The sequence below is a fragment of the Oxyura jamaicensis genome, chromosome 17 (assembly GCF_011077185.1).
Source record: "Oxyura jamaicensis isolate SHBP4307 breed ruddy duck chromosome 17, BPBGC_Ojam_1.0, whole genome shotgun sequence".
In the NCBI taxonomy this organism is placed as follows: domain Eukaryota; kingdom Metazoa; phylum Chordata; class Aves; order Anseriformes; family Anatidae; genus Oxyura; species Oxyura jamaicensis.
In genome coordinates this window covers 1,599,846-1,622,926 of record NC_048909.1, presented here as the reverse complement: position 1 = coordinate 1,622,926, position 23,081 = coordinate 1,599,846, and the positions used below count along the sequence as shown (strand labels likewise).

The window sequence follows — 23,081 nt, the reverse complement described above, 5'->3', positions numbered from 1 at the left end:
TCCAAACATAAATGGAAGATTCAAACCCTGATGTTTACCAGAAAAGTTGTTGAGAAATAGCCAGTGTTATACTGTTAAGCATACATTTTACACAACCAGTTTACAGCTATAAAGGAGAAAAAGGACTGGTTAAAGAAACTTTAGCTGCTCCAATTCTTTCCTAGTAATGCTGAAAATTTACTTCTCCTCCTACACCAGGCTCAGTGACATAAGACAGCACAGCAGGAAGCCTACACATTCAAAGACTTACCGTGATAACATCTAGAATGCTGAGAAGGCTGTGGACACTGTCTCCTGCCAGCACCTCCTTAACAACCACTTCGGTTCCATCCTGCAAGTGTAGGAGAGAAGATTACTATAGGCTCGCAGATGTGTATATATGCCATATACAGAGTGTTTTAGAAAGCTTAACTTGCTATAATTCTCCCAGATAGTCTGAACAGCCCTAACAGAAATAGGCCCCATTAGAACTTGGATGCTAGTCTTGTCTCTGCTCTGATGGAAGTGTGCTAATTCACATCACCCAGATTGTAAACCACCATTCTAATAGCAGGAAAACCACAAGACATTCAAAGACACTCCAGTGCAGTTCAGGAAGTGATAAATTAAAGGAAACTAGAAGCCTCTTTTGTCTAGGGGTAGATGTCACCCACTTGTCTTTGCTATGTAACAAAGAAAAACAAAAGAGCTTTCTTCATTCTGAAACAAAATTAGCTCCCTTTATTAAAGAATTACATATCAATAAGCAGTACAATAGGAAAAAAGTGAAAAGCTGTAGTGGGTTCATGTGGCAAGGTTTTGGTAGGAAGGGGGGGTGGAGGCATAGGGCTGGATTCTGTGAGTAGAAACCAGAAGCATCCAGAAGCTGCCCCATGTTAGGTAAGGGCCCCACCGCTGGCCAGAGCCGGGCCAACAAGCCATGTTGTATGCACCTCTGTGAGGCAGATTTAAGAAAGGGGGAAAAAAACTGCTGGGGAACAGCAGCTGGGAGAGAGAGGAGTGAGAAACGGGCTTGCAGCCCCCAAGGTGAGTGCAGCAGGAGGGCAGGAGGTGCTCCAGGCATGCAGCAGCAGTTCCCCTGTGGCCTGTGAGGCCCCTGGTGGAGCAGGCTGTCCCCCTGCACCCCACGGGTCCCACACAGAGCAGATCTCCATGCCGCAGCCCGTGGAGGAGCCCCCGGTGGAGCAGGTGGATGTGGCCTGGAGGAAGCCACGGCCCATGGAGAGCCCCCGCAGGAGCAGGCCCTGGGCCAGAGCTGCAGCCCGTGGAGAGGAGCCCATGCAGGAGTAGGGGGTCTGGGGGGAGCTGCCACCCGTGGGGGACCCGTGCTGGAGCAGTTGGCTCCTGACGGATGGACCCTGTGGTATAGAGCCATGTGGGAGCAGTTCTTGAAGAGCTGCTGCCTGTGGGAAGCCCACACAGGATCAGGTCAGGAAGGATGGCATATCATGGGAGGGACCCCACGTGGAACAGGGGCAGAGAACGACCGAGAAGGAGCAGAGATGAAGCGCTATAGACTGACTGCAACCCCCATTCCCAGTTCCCCTGCACCGCTTGGGGGGAGGAGGTGGAAGAGGGCAGATGGGGAAGGCATTTTTGGTTTATTTCCTTTGATTCTCTCTTCCCTACCTTATTAGGAATAGGTAATAAATCTTACTATCTCCCTACTCGAATCTATTTTGCTCATCACGATAATTGTTGAGGGATCTCCCCATCCTTATCTCAACCCCATTGCATCCTATTTTCTCCCCCTCCCCTTTGAGGAAGGGGGGGGTGAGAGAGCGGCTGTGGTTGAGGTTGACTGCCCACCCAAGTAAAACCACCACAAAAGTATATAAAGAAAACAGAAAATTTTAGATCATTAGAACCATGACTTAGTTTATTCTTACGTTTTCTTGAATGCAAACTTCCAGCTTTCCATCTTGTACAACATAGATGCTGTTATCAAGCTGCCCAGGACGGAAGATGTATTCACCTTCATGCAACTGCACAAAAAACATGTGCTTGCACAGTTCCAGGAAAAGAGGCTTCTCAAAGTGACCAAGGACCCTGCAGGAAAGAAAATGAAATATTAGCTTTTTCCCCCTTCTATGCAAAGGGAAACCTAAAACTGTCACCACCCTTGGAAAATCCTTCCTAAATCACCAAAGCCCTCACGAAAGACCTTAGAGGAAGTTGTAGCACAGCAGTACAGTGGTCTGGCATTTCCTAGTGCAGAAGTCACCAAGACAGAAATGCAGGAGTGCTGTAAAATGCTGAGAAGTGTAAATACTGGAGTTCCTTTTTGAACATCACGCCAAACAATGCCAACAGGCTCAAAGGGAAGTAGACCTAGTCTTCCTCAAGCAAATGCTAGCATGGCTTTTCAAGGGGAAGAAATATAAAAACCCACAACAGATTTACACATTGTATGACAAAAGCTGCCCTTTGTAACTTCCCCTTGTAGTACAGCTACCCCAATGTAACCAGAACACATGAGAAATGCTAAAGGAAAAAAAAATCACATCATTGTATCCTTGTAAATTTGTACTGCCTCCTGCAGGCAGCGTGCAACTGGACTCCTGTGACACTGAAACTAGTTAGTCACCACCAGGCAGAAGGAAATCTCCATCTTAAACCTAAGCATTCTGTGCACAGCACCAGAAGGGCCTTCCATATAGTTCCATTAGCTCACACTTAACACGATCAATCAATCTAATTCTTCTGCAACATCGATTAGTCATAGGGCGTCAGAATTCCACAGGAGAAATGACTTAAATAGTACTTTTACTACAGTACCAAAGTAATTTTATTAGAGTACCAAAACATCTATTATGTATGACCTTTGGGACTAAATTAGATTGTAACAGGAAAAAAATTAACATATACAAACAAAACCAAAGTTTCAGATCTGAAACTCTTCCTTTTTGCTTTGTCAGCAATATCAACAGTTAACTGAATTGGCACAACGACCTTCCTATCACCCCTTTAGAGGGCTGTGGATATTAAGTCGGCTTTGATTTTATTTGTAACCTTTTTAGCTAGACAAGTAAAAAAATCTGCAGTTTAGCAAGTTGTCAATATGGCAGCCAATTAGTATTTACTAATTATGACTGTTTGCACAAAAAATGGTCAGATACTGTCTAAAGGAAATTTTAAAAATGCACTAACAGAAATCTGTTCACATTAGAAAAATCTTACTACCTCCAAATTTAGGCACTAAACTGTCTCCCCCATCCCACTCTGTTTTCTTTTTAATGCACTCCAATATTTTCTTAGTTTCTAGAAATTTGGAAACTATTTAACTTTTTCATCAGACGTTTCTTTCAACTGCTTAAATACTCTGACCACACAGAGATAAATTTTAAGGCTTTAAATGAGGCAGCAAGAATATTTATACCACTTGAATATCCATCAAAAGCAAAATAAAGTTATCTTTCCATTTAACATTACCTAACGTTTTTAAGCATGTACAGGACTTCCGATGGCAAATGGGAATTCTTTACATCAAATTCCGTCAGATCTGCCTCTAGCAGAGAGGGAGGTGGTTCCTTGGGCTGCAGAGTTGGACACTCTTTCTTGATACGCAGAATCCTACAAATCAAAACACCACCAGGTCAGGGTGGCAGCTCATCTGCCTTAGCAGCCAGCTGTACACGGGCACCATAGGCTGAGCGCAGTACCAAAAGCACACTATGCCAAGTTACACATTATCACACAGATAAGACAGCAGTGTTCCACTCTCCGACTGCTCCCTTCCTGCCTTCTTCAGCAAAACTACAGACAATGCTGCAGGCGCACCCACGCCATTTCAACAAACTTCCCAGCAGAATGCAAGGCCGATGCCCAGCTGGGAGACCAAAGGATTGTGAAAACAACAGCAATGGGAAAACACTGTGCTAGGGATTGGTTCCACACCCCATACACACAAACAAAACAAAACCCCACCACACACAACACAACAAACACACAACAGCACCCATCGCATGAATTCTCCCCTTCCCAAAAGCCCAAGTACCTTTTTGCCAGATTTAAAACTTTTGCCCGTTTCCGCATCCTTTGGCGAGGCACAGTGTTCCCAACCAGAGAGTTCGGAAGGGTTGTAACCTAGGAGGAAGTAACAAAACCAGAAACATTTACTAAAAACCAAAACCTTAGCTCCAACCCTGCAAAAGATCCAACTTATCTACCAGGTCATTAGAACGTGAGTAGAGTGAAGCAATAAAAGACTTTGAGGACTGGAACAACACCTACTCCAGGATCACTTTCTTTCTAGACATAAAGCAGAGTACATTTTGATCTTGAAAAGCAACTACTACAGTGGTAATGGATGGCAGTGAAGAAAAAGAAACCCTTAGCTACACAGTTCTCACTTAGGAACACCCAACATCAAGCTGAGAAGTAACATTTAAAGTTCCAGTATTCCTTTGGCAGTCTGATGTTAACACACCAGGGCCTGATTCATTTTTCACCTGGTGACAAACAGCAACACAGTTCTTTTGCTTCCTTTTCACAGTAACTAAGTGCCACCCTCTGGAGAATTGCAACAACTGCAAGACCAAGAAAATACCTCCTGAATAACCGAAGTATTACTACTTTCCTCACCAAAAAAAAAAAAATAATAAAAAAAAAATCTTCAATTAGTTTAGAGAGTTTTTCCTTTTTCTTTCCATTTTTTTTTTTTTTTAAGAGTAAAAGCTTGGCATTTTACCAAAAATGCATGATTTCACTCCAAACAGCAGCTTGCAATATTCTATATATCTCATTCGGGAGCAAAAGCAAAAGGCAAGGTCTATACCCCTTCAACCCGCCCCCCCAAAACAAAAATGATTTTACCATGTGAAATCCTAGGCAGCTTTATACAAACATGTCAGACAATATGAAAATTATGAAGTTATGAATATCAGAAGCCCGGTCCCAGAACGCTCAGTTTTAAAAACAGCGCTGTCTATAAGCCCAAAGCCCTCAATTCATCTGAGCAAAGCACATGAGGCAGAGGGCTGTGGCAGCCCACAAGAGGAAGCGTTCCTCCACAAGCAGTGTCTGACAAAGCAAGGTTATTTATCCGTACCTTATTTCTCTACACATTGTTAAGCAGTGCCTGTGTGAGCACGCAGCTGGACTCGAGCTGGCTGTCCCACAGACAGTGAGGACGCCTGCAGCCCCACTCTTCCCGTGGTCCTGAAGGGCCCGCTCCAGCCCCTTCCTGCCTTGCAGGTCCCAGGGGCCGGGGACCCCACCAGACCCACAGCCTGGATCTGACTCTGCAGGACAGCGGGTAGGGAGCACACATCGCAGTCACGACTAAGTTGCCTTTTTCTTCCCCCAGCCATTTGTAGCTGACTACAAGCAAGCAATAACCATTTGCTACTCTGGAAAGAATTCAGAGTCCCCATCTGAGTAAGATGCAGCTTTCCAAAGTCGGGCTCTCTCAATCACATCGTATGTACTAGAACTCCAAGAAGTTGCTACATAGACTTTGGCACAGATAGTATTGAGCAAGGAAGTCACCTCGACACCAAGGTCCCATCACGTTTGGTTTTCTTACAACTTGCACATCTCTGCACTGACATAGCCATTCAATCCTCTGAAAAGATTGGTTCTTTTGGCCATGGTGGTACTGTCAATCGGGGGAAAAAAGAATCTCACATTCAGCACACACTAAACAGCTTCAAGGGAAGCAAGGCAGGAACATTAACCTCCTCAGTTAACTGGAAACCAGACCGTCAGTGGTGAAAACCTAGGATGCCTACTAAGGCTAACCTAATTGTTCACGGGAAATGTCTGTTCAAACCTTCTTGTTACAAGTGAAAAAGACAAAGTGAAACTGTAAAGACAAAAAAAAAAAAAAAAAAAAAAAGAACTAAGTATCAGAAAGGCAGCCACAGACTTTAAGGATTTAACCAATTTATCAGCCAGAGTCAAACATCAAAACAAGAAACCTAGGGCACACGTAACATTCCTTGCTGCAATCTAAGGCAAAGTTCAATCACTGGATAAAGCTCTCTGGAACAGTCTATAATTATAGTTTGAAAGTCTTATTTGCAATTCAGGAAAACAAAGGCTCATATACTGAAGGGGTTAGTGCTCCTCATAGGTAGACTGCAGAAAGATAAATCTGAGTACGTGCTCCCCAGATAGACAGGCCATCTCCTAACACGGGAAAGACAGCGTCAGCTTTGAACATAAGGACCACACTAGAAGTCGTTATCTGAAATGGACAATCCTGAATATAGACACTGAATATCTTGAATATAATTCTAAATACAGAGAAAGATAGGTAGATTATTATAGATAATCAGCTATCAATTCCATAGAGGAATATTCTTTGATTCACCACTAACCTTGATGTCTGAAAATATTCCTGAAGGAGGTAAGGTTTAATCAGAAAGAGAAGCTTTTGCTGTTCCATTCGCAATTCTGGCAAAATTCCAGCAGTTCTGACACATCCCCAAAATTTCAGGGAAGTTTAATAGGTCAAAGATCCTGAGCCAGACTAAGCAAGAAAAATATTTCAAAATTTACCAGACCTCCTAAACTGGATTTTAATCTTTACGTCCCTCCAACCATGCCAAACATTCTTACCTTTCTCATGATCTTCCGCCCGTAGAACATCACTTTGTCTCGCTTGCGAAATCTGTATTGAGGCACATGTGGTTGAAGTTGTTCTAAAACAGAGAAGTTTCCCATCAGAAGCCATCTGCAGCTTTATGTTACAGGCGGAAAAAAGACTAAGCACGAGTTGTCAGCTTTGTTACTTCCACAATAGCCACAGTTCCTGTCTGCTAAGAAGCAAACTATTGTGGCCAGCACTTCGAATTCAAACCAGCACAAGACACCTCACGATTCAGCTCCTGTTAGCCAAGCCAGAGTAGGGATGAGCTAGCTTAAGGCTCCACCTAATCACTGCGGGAGGTAAAAAGGTTCTCTAAACAGGTAGAGAGATCAGGGGACTTTAATATCACAAAAGGAAACCTCCAGTTCACTGGTGTCTCATTATTTGAAGAGTGAAATCACAGCGGGCTTCAAATTATTTGTAAGCCAAGAGACATGAAGGCTATCACACACTAGAGAAACAAAAGTATCCGGTGTCTTGCACAAGACAGTTTTGAATTTGACATTCACAGCTGGGTAAGTGTATCAACACAAGTTCTGAAGCCAGGACCTTCACAGCCAGCAGATATTACAAATAGACCCAGAATTTACCATGTAATGCTACAAAAATACTGAAGGTTACTGAGAAAAAATACTGAGAAAACTGTTTTTAAACATTGTTGTCGAGTACTTACTAGACTGTTTCACTCTTCTGTAGATGACAATCACAACAACCCCTATCAGGAGCAAAGCAACTGCAGCCCCAATTGCAATTCCAGTCAGCTGTGAGAAGAATGTACAGGGGAAACAAATTAATGCCTTTTGTAGTTGAAAGCTATTTTATGTTTTGGAGACCATTTAGCTCAGTAAGTGGCCTGAATATCAAGCACGTTCATAAATATTTCAGTTTTAACTGAAACATCACACATGCAAGACGCTTAAATTTAAATTATATCAGTGCTTCATAAGCTTATATGTGAAATATTCAGCATTCTTCCCCCCAGAGATCTATGAGCTGATGAGCTAAATATACACGGGATGAAATAAGAGGAATTAATTCCCGCCTCACACACAGCAACAATAATGAAACAAAAACTCCTCTCAGTCTACTCAGACTTCAACTTTGACAAAGCAGAGTTCTTGGAGCTTACAAGCAAGAGCGCACTATTTATGCACACACAGTCTTTCATGCAGCTGCTTAAAGCTGTACGTTACCATAGTAGTCTGTATTCTGTCTTCTACAAATTGAAGAATTCGTGTTCCACCTGCTGGTAACACAGCCTAGCACCAAAAGGAAAGTGAAATTAGTTTCCCACAAAAGGCAAAAAGCCTCCTTGAAAATATCTCTGTGTCTGCTCTGCCATACACAACACAACTTGATTATATTTTCCAATGTCTTTCTTTCAACTATCATCCACTTTGAAACACAACACATTCGGTGGAGAGGGGCCAGTACTGGAGTTCTGTATTGGTGTCAGTTCCTAAACCATGCTAAAACAGGGTCAGACAGTGAGGTGATAGCTTTTCTTTTTATGACTACATTACTCAGAGCAATATGGACAAGAGTGGAATGTAAAGGACTTTATGAGACTAAGAAAATAAGCAATAAAATGGCAGATGAAATTCAGCATAAACCAGGAAGATGTGCACATGGGTAAAAGCTCTAACTCAGGTATACAGCCCTGGGAGCTATCCTGATTGTTGTTATTCTGGGAAAAAAAACGTGGAAGTTATAAAGGCTGTAAGTTTGACAGCTCAAAACTTACCTGAGCAGAGGTAAAAACCAAACCAAATATTAGGAACAAGTAAGAAAAGAAAGAGTACAAGGACATACCAGCCTGTAAGTCTTAAGTCTGACTCAAACCTTACAAGTACTTGAATCTTAAGTTTTGGTCCCAGTTTTTGCCCTCAGTTCCAGATCTGGATGACATCTTAATTTAGCTTTGCAACTAAAAGAAAACTGCAAGTGCACACTGAGAGTCACCAAACCATGAGAGTCTCTCTCATCAAAGTTCATTCCAGGTTTGCAGTGCCTGACCAGCCAATGCTGACAGATGAGAGTTTATCTTCTGAGGCCGCTTTAACACAGCGTACCAACAACGTTCCCAACACCCTCGAACTATCGCTGTTACCAGTGTCAGACTGTTATTAGTGGCATGGCAGTGAAAAGTCACAATAAAAAAAAATTGAAAAGCTGTTAGCCACCAATACAGTCTGGCAAAGCCCAGCGAGTTCGCAACATGGGTCAGTTGTGGTCTCTTAGTTTGTTTCTCCTTGACAGCGTCAGGGTTGCGCACAGTTCTGCTACTGTCCAGGCCTGAGCGAGCTCAAGTAACACAGAAAACAGGAGTCACCAACTGACAGTCACATTGCTGCTGAGTGAGTAGAAACAAATTCACGACAAACCAAAACGCACACAGGCACACACAGAGCCCTCATATCACAGTACAAGAAGTCAGTACGAGAAAGAAAAAGGTCAGAGCTCCAGGAGAAGCTGAGAGGCCCACAGATGGCTTATTACCAACACCAGCGTGAACGGCATTCCCCCCACAGCATGCAGGGATCCTTCGGGAACAGCAGGGAAAGCCAACAAGAAGGATGTGACTTCACAGGCACCCGAGCCATGTAAGCAGCTATTCATAAGAAGACAGCCCCTGGGACAGCTGTGAAATTGTTAAATCACCAGCCCTGCACAGCCACAACATCCCACGGCTGCAGGACGGAGCCTCCACTACCAGCACCTGCGTTCAAGGACTTCACCTAGTCCTCAGAAGCCTTCAGACAACACTCGGACTCAAAACTTGTTTTGAACATCCCTGAGAAGACCGGCACTTCACCGGAAAATAAAGCGGTGATAGGCTACGGGTATGTATTGACGTGAAAATAATTTGTCTGCTTTTTCCAAGGTTCTCTTAATGAAAATTTCACAGTAGATAAAAACGCAGAACTACGTAAGCAACACTCACACCCATCCAGAGTACCGAGCACAGAACCAGCAGCTCCAGCAAGAACTTAAGAACTTTGCATTGCAATCAAAGGTAAACAGTGAGCCATGCCCGCACAGGGAGCGGCACAAAGCCTCCCCTGGCGCAGGGAGCAGGACCTTAAATTAGAATTCCTCAGAACACCAGACTTCCTTGTGGCTCACGGGCACACCTGGCCACACACCTACAGTTTGACTGCAGATACTGGATTTTCACAAGAAAACGTCTTTTACCTGCCCATGAGCATGCTGTACGTAGCTTTTAGCTCCAGCAACGACTATTTCCTATCGCAGCCCTTGTGTGTCATTACAGGAAAGGCAACAAGCGCCCCGGTGGACTGCGAGTTGTTTATGATCAAGCAAAAGGCACTCAGAAACCGTGTCGTTCTGCTGACAGCTGAGAACATGAAGCAAAGAGGGAAGGGCTTGTGGTAAAAATGAATTGAAAAAAAAATAAAATACACCAAGAGCGGGACCGATCCTGAAACGTCTGGAAGGTTAAAACCCACTTGAGGACAAGTTCTTGCAAACTGACACCGCCGCACGGAACCGCGCTCCCAGCGTTCCCAGGTGAGGCACGCCGGGGTTCGGTCCGGGAAATGCGGAAAGATAAAAACAATAAAAACCTGCAGCGAGCCCCGTACCTCCAGGCTGGTGCCGTTGCCCTCCTCTTCATCCATGCCCGGCGGAGCTGCGGGGACCTGAGGGAAGAAGGCGAGCTCAGCGACGGGAGCGGCCGCGCCCCGCCCCCACCCCCCGCGCTCCTTTTGGGGCAAAAAAAAAAAAAAAAAAAACAACCCGCGGGCGGGGGCCGCGCAGCGCCCCCCTCCCCGACCCGGGGCTGGTGTCTGTGGAAGCTCCGCTTCTCCGCTGCGCTCACAGACCTGCGGGGAACAACGAAAAGCCTCGCTGCAGGCAGGCGGCGGCCGGGGGTCTCGGTACCGGCACCGCCGGCAGCCCCCGGGCGGCCCCGCGCTGGGAACGGGCCCGGCCGAGCGCGGCCGAACGGGGCCGAATGGGGCCGAGCGCGGCCGAACGGGGCCGAAGCCAGGCCCGGCCCCGCCCCCTCGCCTGCCCCCGCCGCTGAGGGGAGGGGCAAGCCCCGCCCACCCAGCCGGCCTCCTCGCTGCTGATTGGCCTCCTCCAGCCCCGCGCCGAGAGAAGGCTAAGACGGGCGCTGCGGATTGGTCAGCGCGTTCCGGCCAGTAGGAGTGGGCCGTGCTGCGGGGTGTGGGTGCGGGCAGTGTGAGGAGAGCGGTGCGGCGGCGGGAGGCGGATTTTGGGGCAGAGCTTGGAGCCCTCAGCCCAGCGCCGCCTTCTCCCGTCCCGCCGCTTCCTGAGGGGCTTCGGTCGCTCGGCATGGGGCTGCTGGCCCAGCTGGCCCGCGGGCTGGTGCGGGGCGCTGACCGCATGTCCCCGTTCACCAGCAAGCGCGGCCCCCGGAGCCACAACAAGGGCCGCGGGGCCAAGAAGCTGGGCGTGCTGACCGCCAACAAGAAGTTCCTCCTCGTCAAGGAGATGGTGCCGCAGTTCGTCGTCCCCGACCTGGCGGGCTTCAAGCTGAAGCCCTACGTCTCGTACCGCGCCCCCGAGGGCTCCGAGCCGCCGCTGACGGCCAAGCTGCTCTTCAGCGAGGTGGTGGCGCCCCGCATCGAGAAGGACGTGAAGGAAGGCGCCTTCGACCCCAACGACCTGCAGAAGTACGGCTTCGAGCCCACGCAGGAAGGCAAGCTCTTCCAGCTCTTCCCCAAGAACTACGTGCGCTAGGGAGCGAGCAGGGGGCTGCCCGCAGCCGCTGCCGCGAGCTGTGGTGGGAGAGACTTGGCCTGCGCCCGCAAATCTGGGACTGTTTCTTTCTGTGGGCATTAAACGCTGATCCTACTGCTTTGTCTTTCTGCAATGTCTGATTTAAATCGCGGTGGGGGAACTGACAGCTTGTTCCCCATCAGTGAGCAGGGAAATTGTTAGTTGGCTTGCACAGTATGTATAATTGCACGTGTGGGTGTCCTGCTCTCAGACAAGATATGATTGACCACATGCAGGTAATCGCAGGAGGGAGTTTCTCTCCAGGCCGCAGAAGCAAATGTGCCTGACCTGCAGGTACGAGGGAGGGCTCCTCTGCCTCTGGGAGAGTCTGGAGCTGTGGAATGAGCCACTTCGAGACAAAGCGTCCCTGGTCAGTACTGCCACAGCTCTGCTGCAAGTCGCAAGCACAGCCAAAAGCAGAATGCTCAAATTAATTTCTCCATAGCTAAAGGGAAAGGTTCCCCTAAAACAGGGATAGGACCTCTAACAAAGCCTTACCCTAAGCTCTCGGAGCAGGAGCTGTAGCTTATATTGAATGTCACAATTATTCCAGACCTTCCCAAGACTTAAAACTACCCTTCTGAAGTAAATCAAGATATGGTTAATGGTTACAGTGCCTGTTCCTTAGCAGTGCAGGTGCTTGACCTTTGAAGATAGATGCTTAAATTTGAAATACATCTCAAGAACTGTCTTTGACATAGATTCCTGAAAGAGCTATGCTTTACAACTCATAAAATGAAACACGTACAGGCAGCACTTAAGAGTTATATGCAGCTGCTTATGAAGTTAAAATAGCTAAATTCTAAGTAAATTGCTGGAAATAACGTTTTTCCCTGACACTCAAGTACTGGAGTTTTTGGTAAAGTGGTTCTGTGCAGCAGTTCTGTGTGGAGGCTGTAGCACTGCCCAAACGTACTTTTTTTTTTTTTTTTCCCATGAGGCTTTCTAACTACAAAGTACTGCAAAGCTTGAGTATCGGGTAACTTAATTAAAATGAAATTTTTCACGTTTGGAGAAAAGATGCATGTTACCTACGTTCTCTGAGCATCCAGTCTGTAACGAAGACCGACAGATAAGTCCTTACAGTGTTTTTTAAGAACAAAACCATCAAGGCTGGATACAGCTGTGATGATGGCGAGGGATGCTGTGTGTGCTTCCACTTGGCAGGACTGCCTTCAGGGCTGAAACCCCAAATACTTGTCTACTTGGTCTCTTGAAGAACAAGCACGCTGCCAACCACCCTTAAAGAAACCGAGCTGTTATGTGACGGGGAGGGAGGTCCTCAGGTGGACCATCTGGCTAAAGATGGGAAACAAGAAGAGCAAATAGCTGATTTTCGTGGTGGAATGAGGCCAGCGGTAGTGTTCTGAGGGACTTTGTCCTAGAATAAGACACAGAACTAAAGGCAGTGAATCACCCCTCTTAGTAACAAATTATTTTGTCTTAGATCAGTGTGGGTTGTAACACAACACAGGCTTTATGTTGTTTAGTGATTATAAATGTAGCAATAATCCAACCAAAGCATGAAGGGCTTCTTAAAAAAAGAACAACCAAGAACGATAAATCACTTGAATTGATTTTATTTTAGAAACATCCAAAAATAGGGTGTTTTTTAACAAAAGCTCTTGTTCACAATACTAATATGAATCTTAATGTAACAGCGCTCGAGAGTTTTTTAAAATACACATTCACCTTTGAAAAAAGAGTTTCAAAGCAGTAAAATTCTTATCTACTGTACCTCGTTTTAGATGCAGCACTGTTACAGAAAGTTGTTGCTGGTGTTTCTTTCCCTCCAGGCAACCAATTCTTTAGGACTCTCAAAGAGAAACCATGCAAGCTAGAAATTACCTACCTAATCTAAGCTTTTTTTTGTTTCTAGAAGGAAATTAAAAACAGAAAAAGTGTTTCCAGAAACGGTGTTTTGCTGATATTTCACAGTGAAAAAAGAAAGCTAATGGAGTAACCATGAGAAATTCTGCAGCCATTCCTGGAGGTAGTTAGGGCAATGCTGTTAAGATTTTGGTTTCTGTACTTAGAACTTAAAAAAATGTCAGGAAACATTGCCTATACTTTTTGGAGGTTTTTAAAGCTGTTCACCTTTGAAAAAAACCTGTAAGATCTTGACTTTGGACCTAAATGTACGTCTTAATACGGAGGAAAAAAAAAACAACAACAATGGTTTGATGCCTACGGGGTGGGGAGGGAGTTGATTAAGTGTGGCACTAAAATACAAGCAGGGCTCCCTACACAAGTTCTGCTAAGCCAGCTCGTGCTTAGCTTGGAGAGCGATAAAGTGAGATTGCATCCAGGTGATGAGCCTGACATAAAGTTTGAGTGTGCAGATATACCAGAATCCTTACAAGAAAGGCCCTAATTGGAACAAAGCTTCCTGTTGCTGAGCTGCTCTCTGTCACACTAGTCAGTTTGGATTTCCTTCCATAAAAGGAATTTCTTTTTACTAAGTATCACCACAAGCACAACGCACTGTCAGTATCTGGACTGCCTTTGAGTGTCTTCTCAAAGAACATGCTAGTTCACGGATCACACGACAAGCTACATGCACGTCTAAGCCTCTACTCATGGACTTTTTTGAGGAATGTATGGAAACCTCTGATCACATCGTCTGTGTTTGGCTACATGGAGGAGCACAGACAAGTTTGGTTTGTTTTGGAAGGAGGAGAACAGGCTTCAACCATACAAATGCAAACCAGCCTTGAAGGGATTCCAACATAATGTACAAACAGGTAGCCTCTGAGAGGAAGGCTGTCCTACTTTGAATTAGTACATTAAGGGAAAACTGAATAAATGTGTCTGTGCTCAACCGTGCTTCTCAAAACAGATTTTTTCCTCAGTGCTGAAAATAAAAGCATCAGGAAATAACTCCATCAGTATTGACTTCTAAAGACTTAAAAACTCAACCATAAGAACTGGAAAAAAACAAAAGAAATTAGGGCATAAGCTTAGATGTTACTGTCAGTGCAGAAATTTTCCTACCCTTTTCCCTCAGGACTGTCAATGCAAACTTTCAACCGTTCTTTCAGGTGGAGATCTAGTACTGGCCATCTCCGACGGGGTGGCCAGGCTCATTTCCCACTTCCAGATGTGTAGGATATTATCATAGAAAGAACAGGTTGCTACAATGCTCATTTCTTTTGGACTGTCTGAAGACCTGGCTGAATCGTCACTTCTGTCCAGGCTCATTCCATTGGGTCTCTTAGCTCCCGGGTCAGAACTGCCGACTGACTCAGGGTCTCCCCCTCGGTCAGTGCCCGAACTCTCCCTTAAACCAGGCTCCCTACCCAGGTCAGGATCCCCAGACAGCTTAGGACACACCTCATCTTTGAGCGGCAAGACAGGGCCCTCGCTCTCCTCATCCAATATTACATCAAAAGTAGCTGTAGGGGACTCGTAAATTATCTTCAGGTTTCGAACCTGCAAATTCAGTCTCTCGTCTCCTTCCTCTGGTCTTGCCACAAACTCCCCCGAAGACTGGCATGTAGCAGCAGAGTCCTGGGCTGCAGACAAGGAATCCCTCGGGCAGAGTCTTGACCAGTCAGCCCCATAGGCCAAGGAATTGTGCAAGACGTAGGATGACAGGATGATACATTCCTCCATGTTCTCCGCTTTAAAATAATAATAATGAAATGAGCAGAAATCAAGTTGTGAAACAGTTTGTTGCAGACTGCTTGCAAGCCATTCTAATACTGACTTTGTCACAGGATCAGAACATCCCAAGCTGGAAGGGACCCACAAGGCCAACTCCTGGCCCACACAGGACCACCCAAAAATCAACCCCTATGTCTGAGAGCATTGAGCTCCTACAGGCTCGGTGCTGTGAGTGCCCCGAGGAGCCTGTCCCAGTGTCATACAAGAATTGTTGTCCTGCCCCCCAGAACTGGTTAAGACCTTCTTGACAACAGAGTTAAGCATCCTAGAAGGAACAAGGTACTGGCTCTCCTGACAGTTCTTCAGCCACCTCTCACTAGCCTTGATTTTCCCCAGTTCCATGAGCAGACAAGAGAAGAGGTAATGGGCATGACATTTAAGAGCTTCATTATTCAAAATACCTAAACAGGCTCAAGAAAGACCAGTCAGATCATACAGCGATCTCCAGTTAGCCATAAACATAACAGATAAGATTGGCAGACCAGGTTCTGGTTATTAATAGATTGCAGATGTGTTCTTCCCGGGTGCTTTCAGCATTTGACTCTGATATTAAGTGGACATCAAGTTCCTCCCTTCCCTATACAGAAGAAATGTCATCCTCAGTTCAGAAGCTGTGGATCTGCCCAAGGCCTGGAGAAGCCCAGCAATGCAACCATTGTATGCGGACTGTTTTTGTAATGTAAATGCAAACAGCTTTTTAATCGCATAAATACCTTCTGTTTCCTGCGGAGGGCTTATTCATGCTATTCTAGATGAACCAGGCTGCACAGCACTTCCTTTCTGAGGCAATAACCAATTCACCAGCAGGTCAGTAACTTCTGCTGACAGCAAAGCATCACCTGATACTCACAAGAACCTCTTTGAGCCACCAAGATGAATACAAACCGGAATGGTCACGTCAACAAGTAGTGCTTTTACACCAAGGCAAACAGGCCTTGCTCCCATGAGAAGCTAAGAGAGATTTACGCATGAATAATGACAGTGCCTTGGCACAGCCTATCATGCCAACAGGGAGGGTAGGTCTGGAAAAGCTGGAATTGTTACTTTAAGTTGGAATAAATGTCTCAGGCTATTAACAATATCTGGATCTTTCTAGGAGGCTCAGAGCTGGAGCTTCCCCATTAACTTGGAGGCAGGAAAGGAGAGCAGCAGAGTAGCGCAAGAGCATCTCTCTTTCACTGAACACTCACCCATGCTTCCACGGCAGTCCAGGATTTTGAATCCGCTCTGCATGCAGGCTGCTAACAGCACAAAATCACAAGTTGGGTGCCACTTCAGCCTCCAAACTCCCCCTTCAACATGGGTGTCTGCCAGCGTCTGCTTCATGTTCCTGGTGTCCCACAACAGCACGTGCTCATCGTAGCTGCAGATGCATCACAAATTAATATGCAGATGAGCAGGATAGCTGAGTCAGTGCAACAGGTTCAGAAGAAAATTAGGAAATATCACATGCTCTTCATCTCACTGAATTTCTAGAGAAGCCACAGCTTGGGAAGCAGTAGCACATTCAAGGTAACCGAGGGGGATAATCACACTAGTGAAGAGCAGCTAGGAGGGATTTACCTGCCAGTAGCCAGAAGATTCTCCCGGTGGGGACTGCACTGAATGCTGCACACACCCATTGAATGTCTGCAAAAGAGCAACATACAGCAGAGGGAAGAGACGATACACGATTTGAGAGGGGTTCTTCCTTGAATTTCAAGCATTCGGAGTACAGTTTACTGCATGAAGGTGTCTCCAAAAAGGAGAGTAAGGTGAACTCAAATTTCAGCCCAATTAAATGCCCAGGCAGAGTTCCATCTACACAGTCCAACACTTTATCCAGAGCAAAACTTCTGCCCAAACAGTCTCTTGGCATGAATATTTTCTAGTAATATTTGTAACATAAACTGCTCTTCAGAGCAGTTCTGCTGAGATTCTTCAGAAGTTCACCAAAACAACTCAATTCCCAGAAGACTTTACTCTCAACATTAATATTTTCATAATCCAGAGTGTTTTAAGGCTACATATAAAATTTCACTGAAAAGCTGTACATACTGTTTTAATCATATTCTACAAAATACATATATCTCCAGAATAAAATAATGAATGAGTGAACACTGGAGAATATTTTTTTAAAAACCTTCCACAACAATATATCCAAATTTAACACACACAAAAATCCCCACAATAAGAGCATAAATCATGATTCTTCTTTTATGAAGAAGCCATCACCATCTTCCTGTTTGGAAGTGAGCAGTTTATCGATTGTTTTGAAGGACATGGAAAGAAATTTTCAACCTGAAGCTATCCTGATGAAAAATCTGATTTCTCTCTCCCTGTCCCATAGGAGGCACAAACAGGACTCCACGGTCCTTGTTCATCTCTGCATACATAGCTTGGGAAGGGACACGACAGCTTTAGGGTCCAGCTGCAGGCATAGCTTGTTTACCTCCTGCTGGTGAAGACAGGAGTCTCTGGACTGCACCTGGTGTCCCAGCCTTTTAGCAGGTTGTCATCTCCTCCTGCACACAGACAAAATACAGGTACCCTAAACACCACCCAAATGACCACAGCAAGGCACAGAAGCAAAACAGTTAACACAGAGCTAATGCTTTTCAGCCCTAGGGTATCAGGGCGTTTAACAGACATACCAGCTATCATTTGAGGCTCACAGTACCCCACACCAGAGAAGAGAAGAGACATGCAATAACAATACCCTCACTTCGGTAAGCAAAAAAACAACAACAACAACAAAAAAAAAACAGAAGCAAAAAACACTGGACTCTAGAATCTCTCTGGCTCTCTTGCAAACCCTAACACATCACCATCTTTTTTGCCAGTAGCCAACCAAAGCACATTTTAAAAGACAAGGTTTCCCCTAATTAACCCCAATTGCTTCCCACAAGCAAGAAGCTTTCTGACCCTAGCAGAGGCCCCAGTTCTTTCAAGAGTTGTGATGGAAGCAGCATACCCAGTCCTGGAAAGTAAAATCCCAAGGAACACACATCCCTAAACAAGGCGTCCCCTTAAAACACACCCTAATTGCAATTCCCAGTGCTTACAAACCTGAATACACAATATCAGTGTTCCAGTAATTGAAAGCAGCAATCCAGGCCTCAAATTTGTGAGCTTCCCACTGGTTCAGGACATTCACAGAAGGAGCAGATTCATCTATGGAGAACAGATTCAGCTTCCCCTCTGAATCACTGCTGATCACTCGCAGAGGACACCCACTGCAGTGGAACATAGAGAAAACATAAGAAATTACTGAAACTGGTGTCCCAGGAGGTTGCTAGAGTAAAGATTAGCAGCCAAAGTATAGACAGGTAGCATGTTTGATTCACCTGAACATTAGGAGAAACTGGTACCGCAGTGGGGGGATGCATGCATTTATACAGTCATTTTCAGCTTTCCATCTTTAAATCATCTGCGTTGGTGGTCGTGCTCATTCCCTGACCTCACAGAGGAAGCAATCTGCTCATGTTCATTTGAGAGAAAGAAAAACACCTTCGATCTTTCTTTCCCCTACATGCTTAACCTGACTTCTCATGTGCTTGATATTAAAATGAATTAATTCCATGTGAAGAGGATTCTTTTTCCCTCCATGCCAGATTGACCTCTGAGAATCTCTTCCCTCTTCTGGAGTACAAATAAGTGTCTTACTTCACTGCTATCAGAGGCATCCAAAGCGCTAACAGATCCTGACCCTTCCTGCTCTTTTCCCGTGCCACACTACTGCTGCATTTTCTGGACACAACGTACTTAAAACACCAGCAAAAGTTTTGCCGATCACAGTGCACAGATTTTAGGACATTCCCTGATGTGCACATGGCACCTTCTGATTGGTTACCTGCAATTGCAAGCACTGATTTTGGTGACTTGGGGCTTCTTTCCAGTTCTCCATCATACACTGCTTACTAAACCATATTAAATTTCCCAAATTTTCACACAAGAGATACGGAGTCACCCCCTAGCCCTGCTTTCCCACTAGTTCTACTGAGAGGCAAAGGCTGCACATTCACCTTCCAGAGGGGGTTACTTAACAGTGACAGGCTTCAAAGGGGCTTTTCATCATGGCAAACATCATTCATCTTGAAGGGCAGAAGCAAGAGGAAGATGAGATGTAAAGAAGAAAGTAGAACTGGAAATTCTACTTATTCATTAAACAACACAGAAGACACACGCACAGAAACAGCTTTAATTAGCAAAAGCAACCGAATACCTGCCCTTCAACATTAAGCACAGTACTGCCTGGGCCCCTGTTTTCCAGCCTTACACTGAAGGCACTGCTCTTTGTTTTGCACATAACTTACAGAAAACACACACCCTAGCCCTTCCAGGGGACAGCTACTTCATGTTATTTAATGCAGTGATGCCATTTCTGAAATCAACTGCATGAGCATTTGAGAGATGAAGAAGCCACTTCCAAAACAATTCTCTTCTGTTCCTTGTGAAACTGTGGCTAAAATTCTTATATGCAGTATTTCCTTACTATCCCTGTTTAAGCAGAACTTCACACTGAAATTTCAGCTGTTTTAAAAGTAGATGGAGAAGCTGAGTTGGATCCAGTGGATCGAGCTGCATCCCACTGTGGTCTTTTGAAAGAGAAGAGATGTCTCTGGCTCAGCTGCAGCCATTCACCATTGCACAACCCCAGATTTGTGGTTTGATTAGGCTCTGCTCTTGTTACAGTCACCACAGTATACTTTCTTGTTCCTTTGTTACCCTTTCTCTGGAAACAGTAACTTCTAGAGAAGGTAAAGCAATGCAGCAGGCTGCAAGACTGCCTTAAGCCACTTCCCCAAAAAAAGACACCAGTTTCATTCAACTAAAGCCTCAGCTTATATCTGTGAACTGTCACACATACAAAAACCTCGACAGCAGCCTCTGTTTCCCATCCTCACCATTGCTCTCGTCCCGTGGACCAGTCTAAAGACAAGGCCAGACGCTGTGCACCAAGATCGACCCTGAAGCATGGCTCCAACATGCAGCTGTTCTTCTACTGGAAAGAAAAGGAAGGGGTTAAGACTGAGAAGACAGCAAGTACATAACATGTGCTGCCTGCACCTACAGCGGGTGTCTTCCAGAGACAGAGAAGCACAGTAGGGTCCCACACAACAGAAGAGATGAAACGTCCCAAAGCAATGTACAATTGCTCATCACTAGCTAAAGGACAAACATTATGCAGACACAGCACACTGACCCCTTTGCTTTCCACACCCTACCACATCCCCCCTTAAATTTTGCTTCCTCTTAGTGAGCGATGAAGTTCAGAACTGATTATCTGACTGCTGAATTCCCTTACAGACTGGTTTTCCCTTTCTTCACTCTGTGGGACTGGCTCTCTCGATTAGTCCCTTTTCCTGCCAATTCAGAAAAACCCTTCTCCAAAACTCTTCCCAGCTTTTAACAACTTTGCACCTTCTGCTTTCCCTACTGGAGAGTAAAGATGGACTAACTGTGTAGTGGGTTTATGGTAGGTTTTGGTAGCAGGGGGCCATAGGGGTGGCTTCTGTGAGAAGGATCTCAAAGCTGCCCCATGATTGGTGAGGGCCCCACTGCCGACCAGAACTGAGCCAATAAGTGATGTTGTTTGCGCCTCTGTGAGAGCAGATTTAAGACAGGGAAAAAAAACACACTGCGCCACACAGCAGCTAGGAGAGTGAGAGGAGTGAGGAACAGCCTTGCAGGCGCCAAGGTCAGTGAAGAAGGAGGGGGAGAGGTGCTCCAGGCACCGGAGCAGAAGTCCCCTGCGGCCTGTGGTGAGGCCCATGGTGAAGCAGGATGTACCCCTGCAGCCCATGGAGTACCACGGTGGAGCAGGGTTCCACGCTGCAGCCCGCGGAGGAGACCGTGGTGGAGCAGGTGGGCCTGCACCGACGGAGGCTGCGGCCTGTGGAAGACCCCTGCCGGAGCAGATTCCGGGCCGGACCTGCAGCCTGTGGAGAGGAGACCACGCAGGAGCAGGTGACCTGGCAGGAGCTGCTGCCCGTGGGGGACCCAGGTTGGAGCAGTTTGCTCCTGAGGGATGGACCCTGTGGTACGGACCCATATCTGGAGCAGTTCTTGAAGAGCTGCTGCCTGTGGGAAGCCCACGCTGGATCAGTTCAGCAAGGACTGCATCCCGTGGGAGGGACCCCACAGCACAGGGGACGAGAGGGACCAAGAAGGAGCAGCAGAGAAGAATTTCTAGACTGACCATAGCCCCCATTCCCCCGTTCCCCTGCGCCGCTCGGGGGGGAGGAGGTGGAGGAGGGTGGAGGGTGGATGGGGGGAGAAGGTGCTTTTGGTTTCTTTCCTTTGTTTCTCACTTCTCTAGCTCGTTCGTAATAGGCAATAAATCTTACTATCTCCCTATGCTGAGTCTGTTTTGCCCATCACAATAATTACTGCGCGATCTCCTCGTCCTTATCTCAACCCTTGAGCCCCTATCATCGTATTTTCTCCCTGTTCCTCTTTGAGGAGGGGGAGTGAGAGAGCGGTTGTGGTGGAGCTCGGTCATCCACCCGAGCGAAACCAGCACAAACTGGTAACAGTTTCCAAGTTTTGCTGTTCCTGTCCCCATGCCTTCACCTCCCACACCCTGCATGTGGTAGAGCCCGGCCAGTCTTTCTTGGTGCCATGAATAAGTTTGTGGCATTTATGAGAAGCGTTAGCAAAAGACAAAAGAAGCATTAAAAAAAAAACAAAAACAAAAAAAAACTAAGACCACTGAGAAAGACCTGAAAACCATATACTTTCCCTGCAAAGTCCCTGAGCATTGCTAATAAATCTAGAGCTGTATTAAATCTGAGTTAAAAACAGGTTCAGCGTCAGCAGACGTTACAGCCACCTACCTCACTTCCAGTCAGGTGGCAGAACTCCACGGCCCCTGTTGAGTTTGCAATGCCAACCATGGGATGTTCTGCAACTGGAACATGGCACCTGAAAGATCCAACAGTTCAACAAGTCCTGAGTGTACATCTGTCTTCAGTTTAAGAAAGATAGCAAAGCCATAACATTTATTCTAGGATGCAGAAGAAGGTACTTGATCAAAAAATTTCATGAAGAAAATCTGAGGCTCAAAGTTCCCACAAGCCTGTACCGGGGGAAAATATTACACATATGGGGGAAATCTGCAATATATCATTGACAAATTACATCCAAAGCCCCTGACAAGCTGCTCATAAGCAATCCAAAGAATTTAACAAAGAAACAAGCAGTCTTTGCTCACTGAAGTGAACTGCTTCCCTCTGAGAAGTCAAGGACAGTTTAACTAATAAACGTGAACTTTGCTGCCATACCAATGGCCAAAAAGGGACCCCAAAGCAGCAGGCCCCACTGTGGTCTCCAGCTGCTGCGAGCTCCAAGCCTTGCTGGGCCAGCCTTACCACTTGATGTCTAGGATGGCAGCGGTGTCTATCCTTTGGATTTCGGTCAGCGGGATGTAAGGCTGCTCCTCGTTGTAGTGGTACAGGTAGAGGCGCCCTGTCCGGTCGCAGGCCTCATTGCTTCCTTTGGAGTCGCTCTACGCCAACAATTAGAAGAAAGAATGGGGCTTAGCAGCACCCCTACCTCCTCCACACCTCCCCGCACCAGGACCAGGTGAGAGCACGGCACAGGGCTCCCGTTTTGAAGCCCCCTCCCGAGCACTACGGAGCGCCGCCAGGCCCCAGCTCCCCACGCGGCGCCCGCGGCCCCCCGAGCCCGAGTGGGGCCCGGCTGAGGCGGGAGCCCCCCCAACCCAACCCCCGGCGGGCTCACCGCGGCGGGCGGGCGGAGGTGGTAGGTGCCGCAGGCCAGGATGCTGTGCCAGCCCTCCACCGGGCACCACTCCACGGCGTCGGCGCTGAACTCCGTGTCCACCACCTGCAGCGTCCGCGTCCGGCACGGCGCCGCCATCTCAGGCCGCCCGCATGCTGCGCCCCGCCGGCCCCGGCAGCCGCGCTCCTCCGCGGCGGGGCGGAGCGGGACGGGGAGGATCCGCCGCCCGTCTGCTTCCCGGTCAGCGGGGCGGGACCGGCCCCAGGAGGGGAGCCCCGGGTCCCGCCGACCTCCGTGAGGCGCCGAGAGCGGCCCTGGGCTCCTTCTG

The 23,081-nt window shown here is 46.7% G+C and overlaps 3 protein-coding genes across 3 annotated transcripts in view; 1 reads left to right on the top strand and 2 right to left on the bottom strand.

Moving 5' to 3' along the window:
• PNPLA7 (patatin like phospholipase domain containing 7) overlaps window positions 1–10,479 on the bottom strand; it is a 125,461-nt gene extending 114,982 nt beyond the window's left edge. Inside the window, exons 1-9 of the mRNA XM_035341544.1 lie at window positions 10,441–10,479; window positions 10,201–10,257; window positions 7,789–7,854; window positions 7,269–7,356; window positions 6,565–6,647; window positions 3,998–4,086; window positions 3,433–3,573; window positions 1,890–2,049; window positions 251–331 (exon numbers count right to left, since the gene is read on the bottom strand). Coding sequence (XP_035197435.1) covers window positions 251–331; window positions 1,890–2,049; window positions 3,433–3,573; window positions 3,998–4,086; window positions 6,565–6,647; window positions 7,269–7,356; window positions 7,789–7,854; window positions 10,201–10,236 — 744 coding nt within the window. The 5' untranslated portion in view covers window positions 10,237–10,257; window positions 10,441–10,479. The remainder of the gene's footprint in view (window positions 1–250; window positions 332–1,889; window positions 2,050–3,432; window positions 3,574–3,997; window positions 4,087–6,564; window positions 6,648–7,268; window positions 7,357–7,788; window positions 7,855–10,200; window positions 10,258–10,440) is intronic.
• Window positions 10,480–10,818: 339 nt separating this feature from the next.
• On the top strand, window positions 10,819–12,149 carry MRPL41 (mitochondrial ribosomal protein L41). The gene has a single exon (XM_035341625.1). It carries the CDS (start codon window positions 10,916–10,918, stop codon window positions 11,321–11,323), a length of 408 nt encoding a protein of 135 aa, XP_035197516.1. The 5' UTR covers window positions 10,819–10,915; the 3' UTR covers window positions 11,324–12,149.
• Window positions 12,150–12,924: 775 nt separating this feature from the next.
• DPH7 (diphthamide biosynthesis 7) lies at window positions 12,925–22,975 on the bottom strand. Its single transcript, XM_035341629.1, has 9 exons — window positions 22,754–22,975; window positions 22,381–22,517; window positions 21,847–21,934; window positions 19,915–20,009; window positions 18,077–18,243; window positions 17,460–17,532; window positions 16,592–16,657; window positions 16,219–16,391; window positions 12,925–14,985 (listed from the first exon to the last, which is right to left on the bottom strand). Exons 1-9 carry the CDS (start codon window positions 22,889–22,891, stop codon window positions 14,375–14,377), a joined length of 1,548 nt encoding a protein of 515 aa, XP_035197520.1. The 5' UTR covers window positions 22,892–22,975; the 3' UTR covers window positions 12,925–14,374.
• Window positions 22,976–23,081: the final 106 nt, after the last annotated feature.